Genomic DNA, 24,010 nt, shown 5'->3' with positions numbered 1-24,010 from the left:
TGGCTTGCTTAACTCTTATATTTGTTGTTGTTGTTGATGGAAACTTGCGTGTGTTGGGGTAAAACATGGGTGTCCCTCCCCCCCATTTGCTCTCAAGACATCTCGCCTGCTATACAGGAGGTCGTGGGTTCGATCCTGACCCTGACGCCTGCTGCTGTATATTTGGAGTTTGCGTGTCTCTCTCTCCGTGGTCGCGTGGATTTTTCTCTGGGCCCTCCGGTTTCCCCCTCCACGTGCGTTTAGAGCATTTGGACTTAAAAAAAAATGTGCTACGTAGCTCAGCGTGCCTGACCTGGTAAGATAACAACAATTGTTTAGTTTTAGTTAAAAATCCGCCCGAGTGCAGCATTTGGCTGCTGCTCTACATTGCCCACGTGATGATGATAAGCCACTTCGTTGAGCTTTCACTTGTGGTAGCCAGGTCGCTTCTGAAAAAGAGCTACACAACTTAGCGGGGGGCCCTACCTGGTTAAAGTAAAAAATAAAAGTTTCGTTTAGAATACGCCCGAGCGGAGGTCCTTCTGCCAGCAGCGTCGTGAGCAAGCCACTGCGACGAGGGCTGCCCTTCGACCTTTACAGCCCCCGTGTGTGACTGCCCGTTTGAGATGGTCATCGTAACAACGCGCCTTTGTTTTTGTTTTTCTTTCCCGTTGCAAACTTTCAGTTTCGGACGGCGGCGGCTGCGGCGATTCTTGCGCCAACCCCTCAGTAACCGGGGGGCGGAGGGGGCGGAGGGGGCGGAGGGGGCGGAGGGGGCGGAGGGGGGGGGTGAACAAACCAAAAGCGAACGAACCAAACCCCAGCCCCCTCTCCCCCCCTACCAACAAAAAAGAACTAACGAAAACCCGGTTTATGAAAGACAATAAAAACACGCGAGCAAGCCGTGGAAACCCAGCCAAGCCCCAGCAGCAGCAGGAGCAGGAGCGTTGTTTGTGAGTTGGCGAGAGGCACGAGCGTGTGGGAGACGCGCTTGGGAGACGCGAGCGATGTCCAGCCGGCGAGTGAAGAGGGACGCCTCCTTCACGGGGCACAGGGACCGCATGTCGCTCCGCCGCGACGCCGTCGTGCCCTCCGTGGTGCTCAGCTCCGACGTGAGTACACTGAGTTTCCGCTCCAACGTGAGTACACTGAGTTGTTCCGTGAGGACATTGAGTTCCACTCCGACGTGAGTACAATGAGTTGTTTCGTGGGTAAACTGAGTTGTTCCGTGAGTACACTGACTTCTGCTCCAACGTGAGTACACTCAGTTTTGTGGGTACACTGAGTTGTTCCATGAGTACACTGAGTTCTGTTCCAACGTGCGGTCACTGCGTTCCGTGGGTACACTGAGTTGTTCCGTGAGTACACTGACTTCTGCTCCAACGTGAGTACACTCAGTTTTGTGGGTACACTGAGTTGTTCCATGAGTACACTGAGTTCCGTTCCAACGTGCGGTCACTGCGTTCCGTGGGTACACTGAGTTGTTCCGTGAGTACACTGGGTTCCGCTCCTCTACGACACAGAGTCACGCTCTGATGTGAGTACCGGAGTTCTGTAAGTCCACCGTCTCACGCTCCGACGTGAGGACACCCCGAGTACTCCAGAGTTCCACTCGGGACGTGAGTACACCGAGTCGAGCCCCCCGTGGGGGACTGCAAGCGGCCGTGCCGGGGGTCCTCGTGCCATTCTACGACCCCCCCCCCCCAAATACAGAGGAGGTTCGGGCACATACGTAGAGGACGGCAGAGCATGGGCGATTGCCGGTAGCGCCGGATTACCGCCTGGCTGTGGACCCCCCAGCGATCGCGAGGTGCAATTTGCACGGACTATGCCGTATACCTGGACACATTTTTACTCTTGAGTTCGTCGAGGGAGCTAAGAATTTCATGGCAGCATTGGGGTAAGCAACCGGGAGCTTCCAAACTCATTGCGGCAGGAGAGTGACGTAGATATATCAAGGGGGGAGAGGGCACGTCATGAACAAAATACAAACGACGGAATGTTTTTTTTACATTTGGGCGGGCAGGCTGACGCAATGGTGACGCCCGTGCCTCGCAGCCAGAAGGTCCTGGGTTCGATTCCTGATACTGACACTTTTCAGGGTGGATTTTGTATCCTCTCCCCCAGTTCTGCATTGGTTTTCTCCAGGTTCTCCCTGAAGTTCTTTCCAAAGCTAAATAGATCGCCTGCCGCTGGGGCGCACTGCTGCACGGTATATATATAATGTAACAACACTTTCTGTGCCGTATCTGTTAGAGAGGAGATTACAATTTAGCGGTGTGTGTGTGTGTGTTGTTTGAGCGGTGGTGTAGCGGTTAGTGCGCTACACTACGAAACTGGCGACCCGGGTTCGATTCCCACTCACGGGCAACACCAGTGACGATTATCTGAACCGGTCCTGGGCCTGCCTCCCCTAGGTCGACTCAGCCTCAAATCAGTACCCGGTGCAGTGTGCAAACATCGCCACTGGAGAGATACCCACCCGCTTGTGTGCTGTGCTGGGCTTCATAGGTGCTCGCTAACAGCACTTGCCCCAACAGTCTGTCAAAGCTATACGGGGGACCTTTGTTTGCATGTATATGTTTGAGAGTGTGGTTGCGTGTGTGGCTGTGGTGGAGTGAGAGGGCTGGTGACGATTAACAGGTGAAAAGGAGTTCAGGCCGCACGCTTATCTGGAGTTGGCATTCTCCCGTGGGTTGCTACCCCGAGGTACAGGTAACCGGCACGGCCCAAGCGGAAGCACGCTCACCGCTCGTCACAGAGGTCCATGGCTCGAACCCGTCGGGCCGCCTTGGTTATTACCCTGCGTGTGTTGAACGAGAAAATATCGCGCGTCATCTGTTTCGAAACTAACAAGCCGCATAATGGTCCAAATATTTCCAAATTCCAAGATTACTCAATTGGGATAATACTGCAGTCTGTTTGTATGTATGTTGAATTTATTTTGCACCGTACGTAACCAAATGTGCTAATCGGAGGTGCAGGGGAAGGACAACAAACTAAGTACAAAAAAGAATTTCTGAAGAAACGAGTTTTCAATTTCGACTTAAAAAGTGCATAGCTCCCAGTGGCCTCCTCATAGTTAGTCTCGACCATGGGCCACCTTCCGTGTTAGCGGCATGTCATGCCACACGCATGAAGTGTGCGTGCTTCTCACGCGGACCACGAGTCAATATTTTAGCGGCAGGGGCCGATGGGTGCGAGATGGTAAACTTCTAGCGGTAGGCATTTATTTTATTTTATTTTTTACCTACATGACTGAAACGAAAAAACCAAAGAGTATGAATCCTTGCAGTCACGAAAGCTTCAAATCTAGAATTCTAGCAGTAGGCTTCTAGTGGTAGACTTCTAGCGGTAGGCCTCTAGCGGTAGACCTCTAGCGGTAGACCTCTAGCGGTAGGCCTCTAGCGTTAGGCCTTTAGCGGTAGGCCTCTAACAGTAGGCCTTTAGCGGTAGGCCTCTAGTGGTAGTCCTCTAGCGGTAGGCCTCTAACGGTAGGCTTCTAGCGGTAGGCCTCTAGCGGTAGGCCTCTAGCGGTAGGCCTCTAGCGGTAGTCCTCTAGCGGTAGTCCTCTAGCAGTAGGCCTCTAGCGGTAGGCTTTTAGCGGTAGGCTTCTAGCGGTAGACCTCTGGCGGTAGGCCTCTGGCGGTAGGCCTCTAGCGGTAGGCGTCTGGCGGTAGGCCTCTGGCGGTAGGCCTCTGGCGGTAGGCCTCTGGCGGTAGGCGTCTGGCGGTAGGCCTCTGGCGGTAGGCCTCTGGCGGTAGGCTTCTGGCGGTAGGCTTCTGGCGGTCGGCTTCTAGCGGTAGGCCTCTAGCGGTAGACTTCTAGCAGTAGGCTTCTAGCGGTCGGCTTCTAGCGGTAGGCTACTGGCGGTAGGCTTCTGGCGGTAGGCTTCTAGCGGTAGGCTTCTAGCGGTAGACTTCTAGCGGTCGGCTTCTAGCGGTCGGCTTCTAGAGGTAGGCCTCTAGCGGTAGGCTTCTAGCGGTAGGCTTCTAGTGGCCCGCCTGTGACGCGTTTTCGTGTCACACTTAAACGCAGCTAACGCCGTCATCTATGCGTCCATGGTGCCACCGAAACCATGCAACCCAAACTGTGGAGCGTGTCGTAAACCGCCGGACAGGGTGGTCCAGATGTCCTCTGACCCCCTGATGAATTGACCCCTGACATGTTTTTCCTTTGCATATTCATTTCTGTTTTAAATAAACCTTTGATTAAATAAAAAAACAAAGATTACGTTTTAGAGAATTAAATGGCGGTCACAAAACATCTGGGCCACCCTGCAGTGTACGCTCCTTCAATGGAGGAGGAATAGCAAATCTTCACAAACTTTCTCCTGAAGTGCCCTCGTCATGGCTAGCAGACCTCGACATTGGTACTTAGCTCCCGAACATACTGCTGCCATATGCAAGGAATGTAAATTATATATTTTTTAAGCAATGGAAGGAAACTGGAGAACATTTAAACACCACACAGAAGGGCACCCGCGTTGCCAATCAAACAATGGCCCTCTTTGCTGTGAGGCACGAGCGTTACTCGTTGCGCCACCTTGGCTAGGATCGGCAAATATTCCGGGTCCTCCTCTGATTGTCTGGATGGCAGCTTTCCGTGTCATTGTATGTACGCCTGTTGAACTTATTTCCCATTGTATGTAGCCAACCGTTCAAACGCACTGGACGCACCGGAGGTCGTGTCCTCCCCCGTTGGGTTTTCCTGCGCTCGCGTTAAAGGTTACCCGCCCGCAGAGAATCGGCGCTCGCGGATAGAAAGTCGCGGGTTTTTTTTCAAGCTGGGTAGCGTCGCGCAGCCACACGGAGCCAAGAGTATAAAAATAGAGGCGTGATGAATAATTGAGGCGGCTAATGCAGTGGGCAGAGTGGTCTTCCCAGTAGAGATGAGTTGTATGGGATCGGGCTGAATCCATTCGTTTTCATTTTGTTGTTGTACCATTGCGGTTGGAGGGAGATTGGAGAACTGTGAGCCGTTGTGGTCTGTCAGTCCAGTGGTGACACGTTGGGACGGAGCACCTGGGTTTATGTTCTCATCATTATTATTAACGCTGCTTTGCACAGGGAAGCGTCATCGAGTCTCGTGACTCTGTTCAGGAGTGGCCTCTCCAAACCTTCACGGCAATGAAGCAACAATTGCTCCCTGTGCAATTTGGCCACTGTGAACTCTGACCCCCTGCACGCAATGGCCGGGCCGCTCTGGCAACATCATACCGGGCGATCCCGAATGTCCGTTGTGCAGCATGCGGCGCGTACATTTTGGGACGGCGCGCAGCGCGGTATTAATCAGGGGCCACCGCCGGATTCGAACTGAGAAACCTCTGCGACGGAGAGCGTACGAACGCGCCACCGCTGGGCACGGGCGACGCGTGGAAATATATCATCGCGGGTTTCTCAGCGTGTATTTGTCTATCGCGATTACCATTGCTCAGCTCGGTTTTTTTTCCCCGACTGACGGACTGATTCCTGCGTTGTTGCCGAAACGTCGTGAGAATTATTTTATTATGTTTAATTTTTATTATTTTATTACTTCCCTTCTACGTGACTTTACCGAAAGAACCAAGAAGAAGATGAATCCCTGCAGTCACGAAAGCTTTAAATAGAAAAATGATTCCTGAGAGTTACGCGCAAAAAGCTGTCGTCCGTTTCGTTGGCGGAGTGAAAAATGCGTTTCGGAGGAATTGATGGCGTGGTGGTTTATGCAGCATAACATTTTTTGGAGTTCAGTGAAACATTTGGTTGCTTAATGTGTACCTGACACAGCACGCGAGTTGCATTTTTACACAGATTGTAAAGTTGTAATGATTAGAGGACTCGATGGGCAGGTTGTGTGAAATGCGGAAGAATAAATTGTAAAAAAAAAAGCATCCTTATTGGCGCTAGTTAAAAGAGAAACAGCACAGCACACAATCAGGTCAACACAAATGCCAGGTTCACTTACAAATGAAAAGCTACAGGAAACTGATTCCGTGACAATCGTCAGATGGTGAAATCTGATAGCGAACAGTGGAAAAGTGATATCACTGCAAACTTCGCATTGCAGGTATTTGACGAATGCGCCCTTCGTGTGAGCGGACGGCAGCCCGTGCCTCTTTGTGACTCGTGAGCAATGCTTTGTCACAGACGTGCCAGCCGCACGATTTGAACGGCACCCCGGAGATGAAGTTACACTAAAATTCTGGGATTTAAAAAATGTTCACGCATTTCCCACCGAGGTTTAAAGCATTTATGATACACTAGCTCCGTCGCTCGATTTGTCTGTCTGTCTTAATGGTAACCCATAAAGAATATCCACTATGATCCGAGCTTTAATGTACTTTATGACTTGCAGGGACAAGAATACAATTCATCTTCTTGGTTCTTTCGATAAAGTCACGTAGAAGGGAAATAATAAAATAATAAAAATAAAACATAATAAAATACAATTCTCACGACGTTTCGGCCACGATGCAAGCAGCCGTCCTCAGGTGAAGAACAGGGCTGTCGGAAAGCGAATATAATTGGCAACGTTTGTAACTGGAATGAGAAAAGAGAGAGATGAGCATCTTTTTTTTTTTTGAAATCACAGCCATAAAATTAAAGAACAAGTACATTGTTATTGTTTAAAGAAGGCATCTGGGGCATGTACGTGGAGGAGCCCCAAATGGTGATCTTAAAATAGACTTTATTCGCACGGTAAAAAAACCGGTGAAACAGACGTTAGGTTTTTTTTTAGTAATGGATTAGTGCATTCAAGGTTAAATTTCGATTTAAAGCTTTCGTGACTGCAGGGATTCATCTTCTTGGTTCTTTCGGTAAAGTCACGTAGAAGGGAAATAATTAAATTTAAAAAAACATAATAAAATACAATTCTCACGACGTTTCGGTCACAATGCAAGCAGCCGTCCTCAGGTGAAGAACAGGTCTGTCGGACGCTGTCTTTCCGACAGACCTGTTCTTCACCTGAGGATGGCTGCTTGCGTTGTGGCCGAAACGTCGTGAGAATTATTTTATTATGTTTTATTTATATTACCGAAAGAACCAAGAAGGAGCATTCAAGGTTATCGAGGAAACGGCAAATTGGCTGAAACTACTGGTTGAGGAAGACGATATACAGTGCAGTCAGTTCTGCTACAATTCGTGCGGCTTTCATAACGCGAATTGGATATAACGCGACGAATGTGTTCGGAAACACGTTGCTTTTTACATAACGCGGACTGCGAATCGGGTGTAACGCGATCGAGCGAACGGAACGACGTCGCGCGAGTCGGATTAAGCGGTCGTAACGGCTACCTTGGGGTAGCATCGTCACACAAGACATTGGGATGCTGCTGGATGCTTCTAGATGCTATCCACGGCGCCTCAGTCTATGTTCGACCTGCGTACGCATCTCACGCGTTATCGCAGACTCTGCTTTACATCATTTATTATAATGAAATTCTCCCATAACGCGTTTTTTTCAGGAACGCATACACCGCGTTATAGAACAGGCTGCACTTATAAAGACGCGAGACTCAAGATTTCACCGTACAAAACCGTGAAAAAGGTTCCGCGCGAAAAGAAGGGAAATACAATTATAATTTGGGGGGAAAGAGAATACAAACGGACTTGATTCAAGACGTGATAGCCATGCAGTGGGTACACGGAGAGGCATTGAGGAAGTTGACGATTGGCTATTCACAAATGTTCGCCCTTTGAGGGGGAGAACGAGGAAACATAACTATTGGTAGAAACGGAATCTAGTTTTGCAGACATTTGTAGATAGGGCATTGAAACGTTGGCTCTCGCGACCAATATCCATGAGAGGTTTTTTTTTGGGTCACATCGAGTAATTTGAATGTGTCGTTAAACCCGCCACCACCCGACACAGCCAATCTGTAAGCTTTGTCACGTAAACAGAAAGTGGCAATTCGGAACTAGTTCAGCAATGTTGTGGGTTTACTGTCCAACACACCGATGTGATGCACCAGTAACGAATTGGCACGTTCTGTTTACCTTACTGATTGGCTGCGTTGGGTGGTGGCGGGTTTAACAACACATCTATACTTACACAATCTAACCCCAAAAAAATCCTCTATTATAAAGGATATTGAAAGTTGAGGTGAGGGGGAGGTTGACATGCAGCGATGTTTACATTCCACACTTCAGGAAAAACCCGTTCTTTCGTGCATGGGGGGGGGGGTCCCTGCTCTGAGCTCAGATCCTCGCATTTTCCTCTGCTCCAGGATCTGAAGTCGGTCGGCCCTTTTCCCAGCTTCGTTGTCAACGAGCGTAAAACATCAATCACGCGAACGCCGGTCATCCTCGCAGCGGGTTTTGGCGATCGATCGAACAAAATGACGGTCGCCGCATCGCGCGCTTTCAGACGCGCTTCTGCGGCCGTCTGGAAAGCTCTGCCGATGTTAGGATGCCACAGGGAGCCTTACGCACTATGAAATCGTCCAGATTGAAAAGGCATTTCTTTAGAACTGCCTTTCGGGGTTCAGTTTCTTGTCCTTCCCCCGCAACTCCGATTAGCACGGTTGGCTACGTACGCTGCGAAATACGTTTAACATACATCCATACAAACCTTACATGGCATTAGTCTGTATGCTGTACACACACACACAGACTGCTGCGGCAAGTGCTCACACAGGCAGTGCCTGTTAAAGCCAGCGTGGCCTCCACAGCACGCCGGTGTCGATAGACAACTACGCCTGCCCGGCCGCCTTTGTCTCCCCAGCGCTGACCTTTAACCCTCGTACCCGGGACAAATTTTTTTTGAGGCTGCTTCATCCTAGGGCGAGACCCAGGGTCAGTTCAGATAATTCTCGCTGCTGATTTTGACCATGGCCAGGAATCGAACCCAAGTTGCCGGGTACGTATTTCAGTCCGCTAACCAGTCGGCTGTAATTTAGCACATAGGCTTTCGCGACCAACATTATCCATAATCGAGTTTTTTTGGAGGGGGTTATATCGCGTAAATATGAATGTGGAAAGACAACGAACTGACCTCCAAAAAACCTTGTGCATCAGGAAGCCACTCAAAGGTCCCCCGTGTAGCCTTAACAGACTGTTGGGGCAAGTGCTGTTAGCAAGCACCTATAAAGGTCGGCACGGCACACGAGGGGGTGGGTTGCCAACACTACGCCCGTACGCCTTTGTCTCCCCAGTGATAATGTATACATTGCACCAGGTACTCGTTTAAGTCTGAGTTGACCTAGGGGAGGCCCAGAACCGTTTCTAATATTCGCCACTGTTATTGGTCGTGAGTCGGAATCTAACTCGGGCACGCTCGGTTTCGGTAGTGCAGTGTGCTAACGACAGCACCACCACTTCACGCAACGATCACCCATATAGCCTTCACAGGATGTTGGGGCAAGTGGTGTTAGCGAGCACCTATGAAGGCTGGCACGGCACACGAGGGGGTGGGTGGCCAGCACCACGCCCAGCCGCCTTTGTCTTCCCATTGACAATGTTTACACACCACACCAGGTACTCATTTGCGGCTGAGTCGACCTAGGGGAGGCCCAAGACCGGTTATAGAGACACTGGCTGGAGCTACAATTTTACAATTTGGGGGGGGGGGGAGTCCTTGATGTGGCTGTAGGAATCAATGAAGTTCACACAACGAGTAACAGTACTGTCCGGCGACGCGAATTCGATTCCCGCTCACGGTCAACACGAATGACGATTATCTGGAACTGGTCCTGGGCACTCCCCTGGGTCGACTCGGCCTCAATTAAGTGTCCGGTGCGTTGTGTAAACAGCGAGCGACCGGAGCGAATCGGTGAGGGCTGGATCGTGATCTGCCCTGGCCGGTTCACTCTCGAGCTCTGTCGGGTGCGGCGAGGTATTTCGCGCCTCCGATTGGCACGGTTGGCTACGCACGTTGCGATAGCAGTTCATCCTACGTACAGGCAGGAACTGCGTGCCTCTGTCCTCGATATGACAACAGCTGTAAGGAAGTACAAACAGGCGTTTTTTTGTTGTTTGTAAGTTCGTTTGAATAGACATTCAGCTCTCCGTTGGCAGAGGACAAAAAGCGTCAATCGTCACGACAAGGGGATGACGTTCTTTTGTCAGAAGCGATCTGGCTATCACAAATCATCGCTCAACGAAGCGGCTTCTATCTTATCATGCCAAATACTCCAAGTGCAGTCATAGCATCACAGCGATGCGGAAAGCATTGACGAATACACGTGTGGTTCAAACATCACGAGCCTATGGCATTGCAATTGATGAGTAAATGCCCTAAACTACGTTTTTTTTTTAGATTTGAAGTTTTCGTGACTGCAGGAATCCATACTCTTTGGTTCTTTCGGTAAAGTCACGTGACTTTACCGAAAGATATGTTGCTTTTTTTCAGAAGCGACCTGACCACAAAGGATAGCTTAACGAAGTGGCGTATCATCTTATATTCTTGGTTCTTTCGTGTGGAAATTTATAGCAGCCAAAATACTCTAAACGCATGATGTTGAGTCTAAATGTGGAGGGAAAAGCCAGAGGAACCCGGAGGAACAAATCCACGCGATCACGGAGGAGGGAGACACGCAAACTCCAAATTGTCAGGGTCGGGATAGAACCCACGACCTCTTGCATACCAGGCGAGGTAGTTCACATCTCCTATCCACCATAGCCCGTGGCTTTCTCCAATCGAATCGGTGCCAGACACTTTCCCTCCCCGCACCCCTCCCGGTCACTCTCTCGATCGAAATCCCCAAAAAATCCCTTTCCCAGACCCTCCGCTTCGGCTCTTGGCTCTTACTTCGTGTGCCAGCAAATGGGCCTCTTGCTTCCCGGTAACGGTGCGGTTACTCGCGTAGTCACACAGTTACAGTGAGAGTGTGGGGCGGTCGGCGCTGGAGGAAACACCTGGGCTCCCCTCAAAATGCGATAACGCCGCCGGCAAAAAAAAAGCCATCACACACACACAGCCAGCCCACGTGGTTTCCAACAAGACGTTCCGCGAATTTGTTGGGGGTTGGGGGAGAGACCGGCTGCCTGATGTGTCAGGATAGCGTGACACGGTGCCAGTGGGTCGGTGGGGGGGGCTGGGACGGATTTGTGGATGGTGGTTAGGAGATGTTATCTCCCTCGCCTTGTATGCAGGAGGTCGTGGGTTTGATCCCGACCCAAACGCCTGCTCTATATTTGGAGTTTGCGTGTCTCTCTACTTGTGGTCGTGTGGATTTTTTTCTGGGTCCTCCGGTTTTTCCCTCCAAGTTTAGCAACGTGCGTTTAGGGTATTTTTGGCTTCGATAAATGTCCACACCATGATAAGCCACTTCGATGAGCGATCGCTTGTGGCCAGGTCGCTTCTGAAAAAGAGCTACATAGCTCAGTGGAGCCTTACCCGGAAAAATAGAAAAAGTTTAGTTTTATAATGTGACATCACTTCCAAAAAGGCTGCGAACCTCAAACATTTCCTGAGCAAGGCGTGTCGGCCGAAACATTGAGATCTATACTTTCGGGAACAGCAAAAATTCCCACGACGTTTCGGCCACAACGCAAGCAGCCGTCCTCAGGTGAAGAACAGGACGGCTGCTTGCGTTGTGGCCGAAACGTCGTGAGAATTTTATCATATTATGTTTAATTTGTATTATTTTATTATTTCCCTTCTACGTGACTTTACCGAAAGAACGAAGAATATGAATCCCTACAGTCACGAAAGCTTTAAATCGAAAGCTATGCGTCACCGAGTGTTCAATACGGCCGTCCCGTCATCTCTGCGCTGGAATCCACGGCCTTCCACGTGAATCTGTCGGTCCTCCTCCAACCACGGGCCTCAGTCAACCCCCACGAGACACCAACTCAGGAGCTCGTCCCTCGACTCGACTCACAGAGAGCGCCGCTACCTCCGTGGCTGCTTTACAAATCGTTGTGGAATTGCATCCTCGCGAAAGCAGTAGCAGCGTCAAATTCACCACCAAGTTTAAACTCTTTCATAAAAAAAAAACTTTGTTTATTTGACCAGGTAAGGCCAACTTGAGCTGAATAGCTAGCTGTCTTTCACAAGCGACCTGGCGATCACAAATGATAGCTCAGTGAAGTGGCTTATCGTCGTGTGGAAATGTGTAAGCAGCCCAAATACTCTGAACGCATGAAGTTGATTCTAAATGTGGAGGGAAAAGCCAGAATAACCCGGAGGAACAAATCCACGCGATCACGGAGGAGGGAGACACGCAAACTCCAAATTGTCAGGATCTGGATAGAACGCACGACCTCTTGCATACCAGGCGAGGTAGTTCACATCTCCTATCCACCATAGCCTAGGCCCGTGGCTTTCTTCAATCCAATCGGCGTCAGACACTTTCCCTCCCCGGAGGGGCGGGAGAAGCACGCAGACTCCAAATACACAGCAGGCGTCAGGGTTCGAATCGAACCCACGACCTCCTGCATACCAGGCGAGGGAGTTAACATCTCCTAGCCACCGCAGGCTGCTCCCATCTGTGTAGCCGGGCCTGAGGAGGGAGTCAGAATGTTGATTTCGACAGGAAATCCGACGAGCCTAACATCGGCAGAGCTTTCCAGACGGCCGCAGAAGCGCGTCTGAAAGCGCGCGACGCGGCGACCCTCATTTTGTTCGATCGATCGCCAAAACCCGCTGCGAGGATGACCGGCGGTCACGTGATTGATGGTTTACGCTTGTTGACAACGAAGCTGGGAGAAGGGCCGACGGACTTGAGATCCTGGAGCGAGGCTCTGAGCTCAGAGCAGGGACCCCCCCCATGCACGAAAGAACGGGGTTTTCCTGAAGTGTGGAATGTAACCATCGCTGCATGTCAACCTCCCCCTCACCTCAACTTTCAATAACCTCCATGGGTGGCTCGGCACGTCAGGACGGCAGTCACTAGCCCTGGGCACCCCCCCAGAGTCGCAAAGGGGTGAAATGTGTGGGACCTTTTCTTGTGCCAGTGTCAAAAGTATGAAAATAATAATAGGCTTTATCCTTTATTGCCAGAAAGGGTAAAAAGCTATTCTTATCTTCTTGGCTCTTTCGGTGAATCCCTGCAGTCACGAAAGCTTTAAATTGGAGCTATTCTTGTTTTGTGTTTTTTTGTCGTCACGAAACTGTGCACGTTGCAAATGAATAATAAATAGTAACTCGTCATTTGGAAGCGTCCATCACCCGGAAAGGGTCACAAGGTGCTGCAGCAGAGCTAAAAGTAGAAATATAATGAATTAACCATCATAGAGGTTTTTTTTGGCGGGTTAGATCGCGTAAATATGAATGTGTCGTTAAACCCGCCACCACCCGACACAGCCGATTAGTAAGGTTTGTCACGTAAACAGAAAGTGCCAATTCGTCACTAGTACAGCACCACCGGTGTGTTGGAGAGTAAATCCACAACATTTGCAATTCGAGTACAAGATTATCTCTCCAACGCACAACCGGTGGTGCTGTACTAGTAACGAATTGACGCGTTCTGTTTACGCGACAAACCTCACTGATTGGCTGCGTCGGGTGGTGGCGGGTTTAACGACACATTTATATTGACGCGATACTAACCCGCCAAAAAAACCCCTCTGTTATGGTTAATATTTGTCGCGAAAGCCAACGTGTTAATGCAGACATGATTCCTTGTAAAAGGTTTCAGTTTGGTGTTTTAACATTTTAACACAACTGTTTTGTTGCCAGAAAAAAAGGGAAAAACCTATTATCATATTTTGGTACTGGCAAAGGAGTTCCCATGATGTAGCTGCTCTACCCCGAGCTCTCATTACTCTGATAGTGGCATTGTCTTTGTGCTGTGTACGCCTTTTGGCGTCCTCTGGTCTAACACCGTTTGAGACGAGGCTCAAAAGAAAGCTGTCTCTGGTGTGGACCAATCAGTTTCAAGGATAATGCATTTATTATCAGAGTATGTATTTTGTTTGCATTCTGACCACAAGTATTGTGGTTAATGCAGACATGACTCCTTGTACAAGGTTTCAGTTTGGTGTTTTACCATCTTAACACAAACTTATTATCGTGTTAAAAAGAATTAAATAAGCAAAATCACCGCTTTTATTATCACTCGGAGTGAACCACGTTCCGCTTCTCACAATCAACAATAATCAGTTTTTTAAATTGTACTGTAACAATACAATGCCATGACCATGTGTGTATTCGTAAGGGTTTATTACATTCCCTAAAGACTCGTGCGTATGCACGTTTGAACTTCTTTCGCACCGTACGTAGCCAACCGTGCTAAGGGGCCGTCCATAAATGACGTCACGAACCTATAAATGTTTTCTCCTACCACATAAGAGTGCAGCGCCACATTAAATACGCACTACAATGACAATAGTTTAAAGCGATTTGAAGCATCTTTTATTTGGGGGGGGAGGGCAGAGCTTTGTGACGTCATATTTGAGGGGGGGGGGTCTGACTTTTTGTGACGCCGTGTGACGAAGGGAGGGGGGGGGCTCAAACATCGTCCAAAATCGCGTGACGTCATTTATGGACGGCCCCTAATCGGAGGTGGGGAGGAATATCCTGGCGAAATAATCAGAATGGCAGGAGCATCGATGGAAAAGCTTGATCAATTTTAGATCTGTTTGTCTCTTAGGCGCCGCTCTATATTATTAAATCCTTTATATTAAGTTCACTTGCTTGCTTGCTTGCGCGCTTACGACCGTGCAAATCTTTCGGTCGTTTTTTAACCCACTTCCCGTGATCCAATCGAGCTGACATTTTGCACACAGACTCGTTGTGCGTGACAATTTATTTTCGTGAAATTTTTTTTCTCCAAAATTTGACACTTTTTAGGAAAAAATAAATTATATTTAATTACCAATTGCTTAATGGTGGCAGGCAATCATCTGACCCATAGGTAGCAGCCATCTCAAGCCAAAGGACGAGAGGACTCTAGCCGCCACGCATATAAAGGATTTATAGTGAAAAACTTTGTTTTTACGGGTTAATTTTTTATTTGAAACAAAATAAAGTTAATATGTCAGTGGGGCTAGGATAGGGGTGGTTTAGTGTTGCATTTGTTTGCGTTTGGGTGATTTGTTTAACTCTCTTGCGCTTCGCAACCGCTGTCGTGTTTGTTGTTGGCAACGTTCTGATCCCGTGGCCTCTAACGGACATCTGTGACACCAAAGCCCTTTATAGATCTTCGGATTCCTCCTGCCGGTATAAATATTTTGATTCCGAAAAAATTAACCCGTAAAAACAAAGTTTTTTACTATAAATCCTTTATATGCGTGGCATCGGTTTTATTGTATTATTCATTTCTGTTTTTCTTGAGTAAGAGTTTCATTTTTATCACATTGGTATTTTTAATTAAATATGAAAAAATGTTTTTCCTAAAAAGTGGAAAATTTAGGAAAAAATGTTTCACGAAAATAAATTGTCATGCACAACGAGTCTGTGTGCAAAATGTCAGCTCGATTGGATCACGATAAAGTGGGTTAAAAAACGACCGAAATATTTGCACGGTCGTAAGCGCGCAGGCAAGCAAGCAAGCGAACTTAATATAAAGGATTTAAAAATAAACCCCACCACCTACCAACCCCCCCCTCCCTCAAATCAACAATGTATTGCATGTACGGTAAATATGGATTATGAGCCGTTAAATTGAATGTAAACGTATTGAAGGGGCTCACTGTACCGAGGGTTTCCTGTTCGGGCCCCACGTGATTGCGGAGGGAAACGGAGTGGCAACGAGAGCAGGGAGCACTTCCCCGGGAAGAAACCACCACCCCCCCCCACCACAGATATGCGTGGAAACTCACTCACCTACCACTCATTCACTCACCTACAGACTCACTCACCTACAGACTCACCCACTCACCTACAGACTCACTCACCCACTCACCTACCACTCACTCACTCACTCACCTACCGACTCACCCACTCACTCACCTACTCACTCACCTACCACTCACTCACTCACCTACCGCTCACTCACTCACCTACTCACTCACTCACTCACCTACCACTCACTCACTCACTCACCTACCGACTCACCCACTCACTCACCTACTCACTCACACACTCACCTACCACTCACTCACTCACCTACCGACTCACCCACTCACCCACCTACTCACTCACCTACTCACCTACCACTCACTCACTCACTCACCTACCACTCACTCACCTACCACTCACTCACTCACCTACCACTCACTCACTCACTCACCTACTCACTCACTCACTCACCTACCGACTCACCCACTCACTCACCTACCACTCACTCACTCACTCACCTACTCACTCACTCACCTACTCACTCACCCACTCACCTACCACTCACTCACCTACAGACTCACCTACCACTCACTCACCTACTCACCCACTCACTCACTTACCACTCACCCACTCACTCACCTACCACTCACCTACCACTCACTCACCTACCACTCACTCACCCACTCACTTATTTCACACTTACCCACCCACCCACTCATCACACACTCACTCACTCATCACACACTCACTCACTCACCCACTCACCCACTCATTACACACTCACCCACTCACTCATTACACACTCACCCACCCACCCACTCGTCACACACTCACTCACTCATCACACACTCACTCACTCACTCACCCACTCATTACACACCCACTCACCCATCACACACTCACTCACCCACTCATCACACACTCACTCACTCACTCATTACACACTCACCCACCCACTCACTCATTACACACTCATCCACCCGCCCACTCATCACACACTCACTCACTCATCACACACTCACTCACCCACTCACTCATCACACCCTCACTCACCCACTCACTCATCACACCCTCACTCACTCACTCACCCACTCATTACGCACACACTCACTCACCTACTCATTACACACTTACTCACCCACTCACTCATTGCACACTCACTCACTCATCACACACTCACTCACTCATTACACACTCACTCACTCACCCACTCATTACACACTCACTCACCCACTCACTCATTACACACCCACTCACTCATTACACACTCACTCACTCACCCACTCATTACACACTCACTCACTCACCTACTCATTACACACTTACTCACCCACTCACTCATTGCACACTCACTCACTCATCACACACTCACTCACTCATTACACACTCACTCACTCACCCACTCATTACACACTCACTCACCCACTCACTCATTACACACCCACTCACTCATTACACACTCACTCACTCACCCACTCATTACACACTCACTCACTCACCTACTCATTACACACTTACTCACCCACTCACTCATTGCACACTCACTCACTCATCACACACTCACTCACTCATTACACACTCACTCACTCGCCCACTCATTACACATTCACTCACCCACTCACTCATTACACACTCACACACTCACACACTCACTCACCCACTCACTCATTACACACTCACACACTCACACACTCACTCACCCACTCACTCATTACACACTCACTCACTCACCCACTCATTACGCACACACTCACTCACCTACTCATTACACACTTACTCACCCACTCACTCATTGCACACTCACTCACTCATCACACACTCACTCACTCATTACACACTCACTCACTCACCCACTCATTACACACTCACTCACCCACTCACTCATTACACACTCACCCACCCGCCCACTCATCACACACTCACTCACCCACTCACTCATTACACTCTCACACACTCACACACTCACTCACCCACTCACTCATTACACACTCACCCACCCGCCCACTCATCACACACTCACTCACTCACACACTCACTCACTCACTCATTACACACTCACTCACTCATCACACACTCACTCACTCATCACACACTCACACACTCACACACTCACTCACTCGCCCACTCATTACACACTCACTCACCCACTCACTCATTACACACTCACCCACCCGCCCACTCATCACACACTCACTCACCCATCACACACTCACTCACTCACTCACCCATCACACACTCACTCACTCACACATTACACACTCACTCACCCACTCACTCATTACACACTCACCCACCCGCCCACTCATCACACACTCACTCACCCATCACACACTCACCCACCCGCCCACTCATCACACACACACGCAAAGCGCTCGCCACAAACGAACCACAAACACCTTGCTGATTTCATCAGGAAACATAAACCATCGTCACGCAAACTCTGGTCACCCTCACAGCAGCAGCAGTAGCAGCAGCAGCGGCCTTTTGTCCGGCCCTCAAACCAAAAGGCTCACCGCATCGCGTGGCGCTTTCCAATGCGCTTCTGCGGGCCGTCTGGAACGCTCTTCCCATGTTAGGAAGGCACTGGGAGCTATGCACGCTTGAGTCATCTCGACTGAAAACTCATTTCTTTAGAACTGCTTTTTGTGTTTCGGGGCCGTCGATAAATGACGTCACGCACCTGGGGGGGGGGGGGGTCAGACATTTCTAACGATGTGTGACGAAGGGGAGGGGGGGGTAAAAAATCGTCCAAATCGCGTGACGTCATTTATGGACGGCCCCTTAGTTTGTTGTCCTTCCCCTGCACCCCCGATAAGCACGGTTGACTACGTACGGAGCGAAATAAGTTTTTACATTCATACATACATACATACACTCTCCCTACTCTTAGTTCTTTCGGTAAAGTCACGTAGGTAAAAAATGAAATTAAAATTAATAAAAAGAAAAAAGAAAATCACGACGTTTCGGAGGCAACACAAGTCTTGATGCAGCAAATCTGGCTGTGACGGTCCCACCTGATGACGGAGACTTTCCTCCGAAACGTCGTGATTTTATTGTTTTATTTTTTATTAATATTAATTTCATTTTTTACCTACGTGACTTTACCGAAAGAACTAAGAGTATGAATCCTCGCAGTCACGAAAGCTTCAAATCTAGAATACACTCTCCCACCTACCCCGTTGCAAAAAGTGTCGCTTTCAACTCTCTATCCACTCTACCTCTCTGACCTCTCTATGTGCTAGGAAGACAGGGGGTCATTGCTCGAAACGTCGCCTGTTTTATAAGCAAGTATGTTTAAGGACACACACACACACACGGCGGTATTAACAAATGCGCGTGGCTCCTCATTTCTTCCCCCCTTCTCGGCTTTCACCCCAAGCAGGTGGCACTTTGTCTCCACGCTGCAACGTCCGTAGCGTTTCATCCGTCAGTGTTGTCCACGTGTTTGCGAGGTCAATGCAGCAGGGCACCTTTGCCTCTTGTTATCAAGCTCACTTTGTTAGCGCCACGGGGGGAGCTGCGAATGCCGCCAGTGGCGAGGACAGGTGGCAACGCCTTCCACGACGTCCTCGCCAGTATGGAAGAGTAGGCCAATTACCGTCTTGGGGCAGCGAGGTGAGCAGGGTATTGCAGGGCTGCCTCTTTGCTTCCCAAGGTCAGATCATTCACAGCAAAGTTTGCGTTTGTGTCAGTTCGGTCGCAGCGTGAATGTGAAATCGTATTGGTCGGAAAAATCCTGAACGTTCAATTGAAGGTCAGACTCGGCACGTGAGTGTGACCTCAAGGCGTTCGATGTCTTTGCCATTTTCTGATTCCTTGCAAAAGGTATCCGTTTGCTGTTTGAACACCTTAATAATAATAATGCAATTTGTAACGCGCGCAAATTTGCGGACGTAACTGCCGCAACTCAGAGGCGCGGAGCCAAGCTCAGAGTCGCTCGAAAGCGCGTGATTGTAAAGGTGAGTTTTAAAGTGTCTCTTGAAGGAGGCGATTGAGGTGATGCTGCGAATGTGCAGAGGGGTGACGGCGTTCCAGACTGTTGGGGCTGCCACCGAGAAAGCGGCGCATAGACACGATGACCATCCTGGATCTTGGTATCAAGAGGAGGTCGTGAGTCGCGCTGCGCAGGCAACTGCTGTGTGCTGAGATGCAAGTTGTCAATAATGAAGAAAGGTACGGCGGGCGGAAAGGGTTAAAACCTTCTCTTTATTTTTCATCCTTTGCCTGGAAAACGTTGATGCTGCGATGTCGCGATTCGTCCAGTGCTCTCCGACGTCCACGACACACACACGCACGCACACTCGAATCGTGCATTTTTAGAATCAAATATTGAATACTTTTGTAAAGTTTACACGAATGCTTTCCCGGAAGCTTTAGTGGCGCAGTGGTCAGCGCCCCGCGCTACGAACCACGGCCACCCCGAGTTCGATTCCCGCTCACGGCCACCCTAGTGAGTACATGCTGCGGTGTGTGAAACATCGCCGCTGGGGAGACAAAGGCGGACGGGCGGCCGTGGTTTCTGGCAAACTCGCCCGGCCTTCATCGGTGCCTTACTCGCTAACAGCACTTGCCCCAAAAGTCTGGGAAACTAGCGCGTGTGCGCGTCCCTGCGAACACGCGGACACGCGTGCGCGCGTGTTCCGAGTGTGGGACGCAAACCGCAGCTGGAAATTTCGTGGCGTCATCGGTGACCACCGTGCCAGCGGCACGGTGGCTGTCCGGTGAATGTGCGTGCTCGCCACGCGTGCGTTGCGCCGCGCCACGAATCCCCGGCCTCCCCCTAGGTCGACTCGGCCCTCAAATGAGTACCTGGTGCGGTGTGAAAACATCGTCACTGGGGAGACAAAGGCGGCCGGGCGTGGTGCTGGCCACCGACCCCCCCTCGTGTGCCGTGCCGGCCTTCACAGGAGCGCCCGAGTAGCAGCGGTAGTGTGGCGGTCAGCGCTACGAACCCCGGCGATCCCAGTTCGATTCCCGTTCACGGCCACCAACACCGGTGACGATCATTTGAACCGGTCCTGGGCCTCCCCTAGGTCGACTCAGCCTCAAAGTAGTACCTGGTGCGATTTGAAAACATCGCCACTGGAGAGACAAAGGCGGCCGGGCGTGGTGCTGGTCCAGCGCTTGCCCCAACAGTCTGTTGAGGCCACACGGGGGAATCTTTGTGCATGCGCGTGGACCGCGGTGCCCTTATATGGGATCAGCTGCCACCAGCTGATCCTCTGGGGCCTCCCATCGATGATGGTGTTGATGTTGTTCGTGTTGTCGGTGACGCTGGCGGTGTCGGTGTTGTTGTTGGTGGTGTTGATGGTGACGCTGATGGTGTTTATGGTGATGGTGGTGTTGATGGTGATGGTGTTTATGTTGATGGTGGTGTTGATGGTGACGCTGATGGTGTTTATGGTGATGGTGATGTTGATGGTGATGGTGTTTATGTTGATGGTGGTGTTGATGGTGACGTTGATGGTGACGCTGGAGGTGTCCGTGTTGTTGTTGGTGGTGTTGATGGTGATGCTGATGGTGTTGATGGTGATGGTGATGGTGTTGATGGTGATGGTGGTGTTGACGGTGACGCTGGCAGTGTCCGTGTTGTTGTTGGTGGTGTTGATGGTGACGCTGATTGTGTCAGTGTTGTTGGTGACGATGATGGTAGCGGTGTTGTTGGTGGTGTTGATGGTGGCGATGTTGTTGGTGGTGTTGATGGTGACGATGATGGTGACGCTGACGGAGACGCTGATGGTGTCCACTTTGTTCCCCAGGCCCAGCAGGTGGAGCTGGTGGACTATGAGGGCGTGGTGGAGAGGGTGGTGGGCGCTCTGGGCGACTCCGCCGAGGGAGTGGAGCTGCGGCATCTCGTGCTCTTCCCGGAGGACGACGTCACGGTAAGCCTTCCCGCAAAGGCGCAGATCCCCCGTGTAGCCTTCGCAGACTGTTGGGGCAAGTGCTGTCAGCGAGTAGCAACACCTATGACGGCCGGCACGGCACACGAAGGAGTGGGTGGCCAGCACCACGCCCGGGCGACTTTTGTTTCCCAGGGTGGCGATGGTTACACACCGCACCCGTACTCATTTGAGGCTGGGTCGACATAGAGGAGGCCCAAGACCGGTTCACACGATCATCACTGGTCTTGGCCGTGAGCGAGACTCGAACTCAGGTCGCAGGGTCCGTTGCGTAGCGCTCTAACCGCTTTGCCACCGTTCCCCATAGCCTGCCCCACACACACATATAGCTGCATCATCATCAGCATCATCATCATAATCAGCAGCAATGTCATCAGCATTATTAGCATCATCAGCAGCATCATCATCTGCATCATCACCAGAATCACCATCACCATTATCAGCAGCAGCAGGATTAGCAGCATTATCAGTATCGGCAGCATCAGCATCTCATTATCAGCATCATCAGTATCATCATCATCAGCATCATCATCATCAGCAATGTCATCAGCATTATTAGCATCATCATCAGCAGCATCATCATCAGCATCGTCATCAGAATCACCATCATCATTATCAGCAGCAGCAGCAGGATTATCAGCAGCATCATCAGCATCACCACGTCAGATTCATTGACAATACAATTGACATTTAAACGAGCATCATCATCATCAACGCAATGTCACCAGATTCGCCAACACATCGAGGCCAGCGAAGCCGGTGAGAGGGAATCGCTTCGCAACTCACCTCGCGACCGACCGCCGATGGTGACCGACCGGGAGGGTCGCCCCTTACAGGCGGAGCTTCGTGCGTACCGGCTCGACCGCCTGCCATGCAAAGAGGCGTCGTAGCGCCGTCGTTCTTGAAGATGTCGTTACTCGTCGCAGAGAACCGCAGCGACACGACCGCCGCACTCTACGCTAGCTGGCGCCGAACCGTGCCGCACTCACTCCCGCGTGGCCTCGTGGGGAGGCTCGGTACGTCGCACCGACCTCAAGACGAACCGACGAAGTTACTTTACGTTCATTGGGTCTTTCGGTAAAGTCACGTAGATAGGTTCGAAGGAAATAGCAGGAAACTACGACGTTTCGATCGCAACACAAGCGGTCGTCATCGGGAGGAAAACAGAGGGGAAAAGCTGCTGAGGCAGGCTGTTTTAAAGGTTTAAAATGGGTGTAGCCCAAGGGTCATACACGGAGTGGGTGGGGCCAGTGATGTTAATGTGAGAAATGACTTTACTTTAGGACGTGCACGTTATCGCAACGGTGTCGGAAGAAAAACTTGATGACGTTTCACGTGTCTCATCGGAACGGGGGGGGGGAAAGGGTTAAGAGGAGCTTGCTGACTGTAAGTCCCCGTTCCCCCACCCCCCCACCACCACCCACCCCACGACCCCCCCACTACCCCCCCACCACCGCCCCCCACACCCCCCCACCACCCACCCCACCACCCCCCCACCACCACCCCACCACCCCACCCCCCCACCACCCCCCCAACACCACCACCCCCCCACCACCACCAACCCACCGCCCCCCCGCCACCTCCCCAACACCACCACCCCACTACCCCCCCACCACCCCACCACCCCACCACCCCCACCCCACCACCCCCCCAACACCACCACCCCACCACCCCCCCAACACCACCACCCACCCCACCACCCCCCCACCACCACCCCACCCCCACCACCCCCCCACCACCACCAACCCACCGCCCCCCCCGCCACCCCCCCCCACCACCCCACTCCACCACCCCCCCCACCACCCCCCCACCACCACCCCTTGTCGCCACGCAGCCCGCGACGGAGCCCCGGGAGCGGAGGACTCTGCGTTCCGCCGTCCCGGAGCTGGACGGCGCCGACGCCACCAGCCTCCTCGTGCGCGAGGTGAGGCCACAAGCGGCGCGGCGGCGGAGACGCCAACGTCGGCATCGTCAGCAGTGCTACCGGCTGATGCTACCAGCTGATACTACCAGCTGATACTACCAGCTGATGGCAGTGCTACTGGCTGATGCTACCAGCTGATGCTAACAGCTGATGCTACCAGCTGATGCTACCAGCTGATACTTCCAGCTGATACTACCAGGTGGTGGCAGTGCTACTAACTGATGGTACCCGCTGCTGTTACCAGCTGATATTACCAGCTGATGGCAGTGCTACTAGCTGATGCTTACAGCTGATACTACCAGCTGACACTACCAGCTGATATAAATACTACCATCTGATGGCAGTGCTACCAGCTGATACTACCAGCTGATAGCAGTGCTACTAGCTGATGCTACCAGCTGATAGTACCAGCTGATACTACCAGCTGATACTGCCAGCTGATAGAAGTACTACCAGCTGATGGCAGTGCTACCAGCTGATACTACCAGCTGATAGCAGTGCTACTAGCTGATGCTACCAGCTGATAGTACCAGCTGATACTACCATCTGATACTACCAG

The 24,010-nt window shown here is 50.7% G+C and overlaps 1 protein-coding gene across 1 annotated transcript; it reads left to right on the top strand.

The window, feature by feature from the left end:
* Positions 1 to 749: 749 nt before the first annotated feature.
* On the top strand, positions 750 to 23,544 carry LOC144948833 (dedicator of cytokinesis protein 11-like). Its single transcript, XM_078878484.1, has 3 exons — positions 750 to 1,091; positions 21,387 to 21,509; positions 23,362 to 23,544. The coding sequence occupies exons 1-3, from the start codon at positions 987 to 989 to the stop codon at positions 23,542 to 23,544; spliced, it is 411 nt and encodes a 136-aa protein (XP_078734610.1). The 5' UTR covers positions 750 to 986.
* Positions 23,545 to 24,010: the final 466 nt, after the last annotated feature.

Source organism: Lampetra fluviatilis, chromosome 51 (assembly GCF_964198595.1).
Source record: "Lampetra fluviatilis chromosome 51, kcLamFluv1.1, whole genome shotgun sequence".
NCBI classification, from domain to species: domain Eukaryota; kingdom Metazoa; phylum Chordata; class Hyperoartia; order Petromyzontiformes; family Petromyzontidae; genus Lampetra; species Lampetra fluviatilis.
This window is presented reverse-complemented; position numbering and strand designations above follow the sequence as displayed.

Coding starts and splice junctions, on each gene's coding strand:
- LOC144948833 (XM_078878484.1), top strand. CDS start 987: ATGTCCAGCCGGCGAGTGAAGAGGGACGCCTCCTTCACGGGGCACAGG. Junction 1,092..21,386: donor CCGTGGTGCTCAGCTCCGAC/GTGAGTACACTG, acceptor TTTGTTCCCCAG/GCCCAGCAGGTGGAGCTGGT. Junction 21,510..23,361: donor TCCCGGAGGACGACGTCACG/GTAAGCCTTCCC, acceptor GTCGCCACGCAG/CCCGCGACGGAGCCCCGGGA.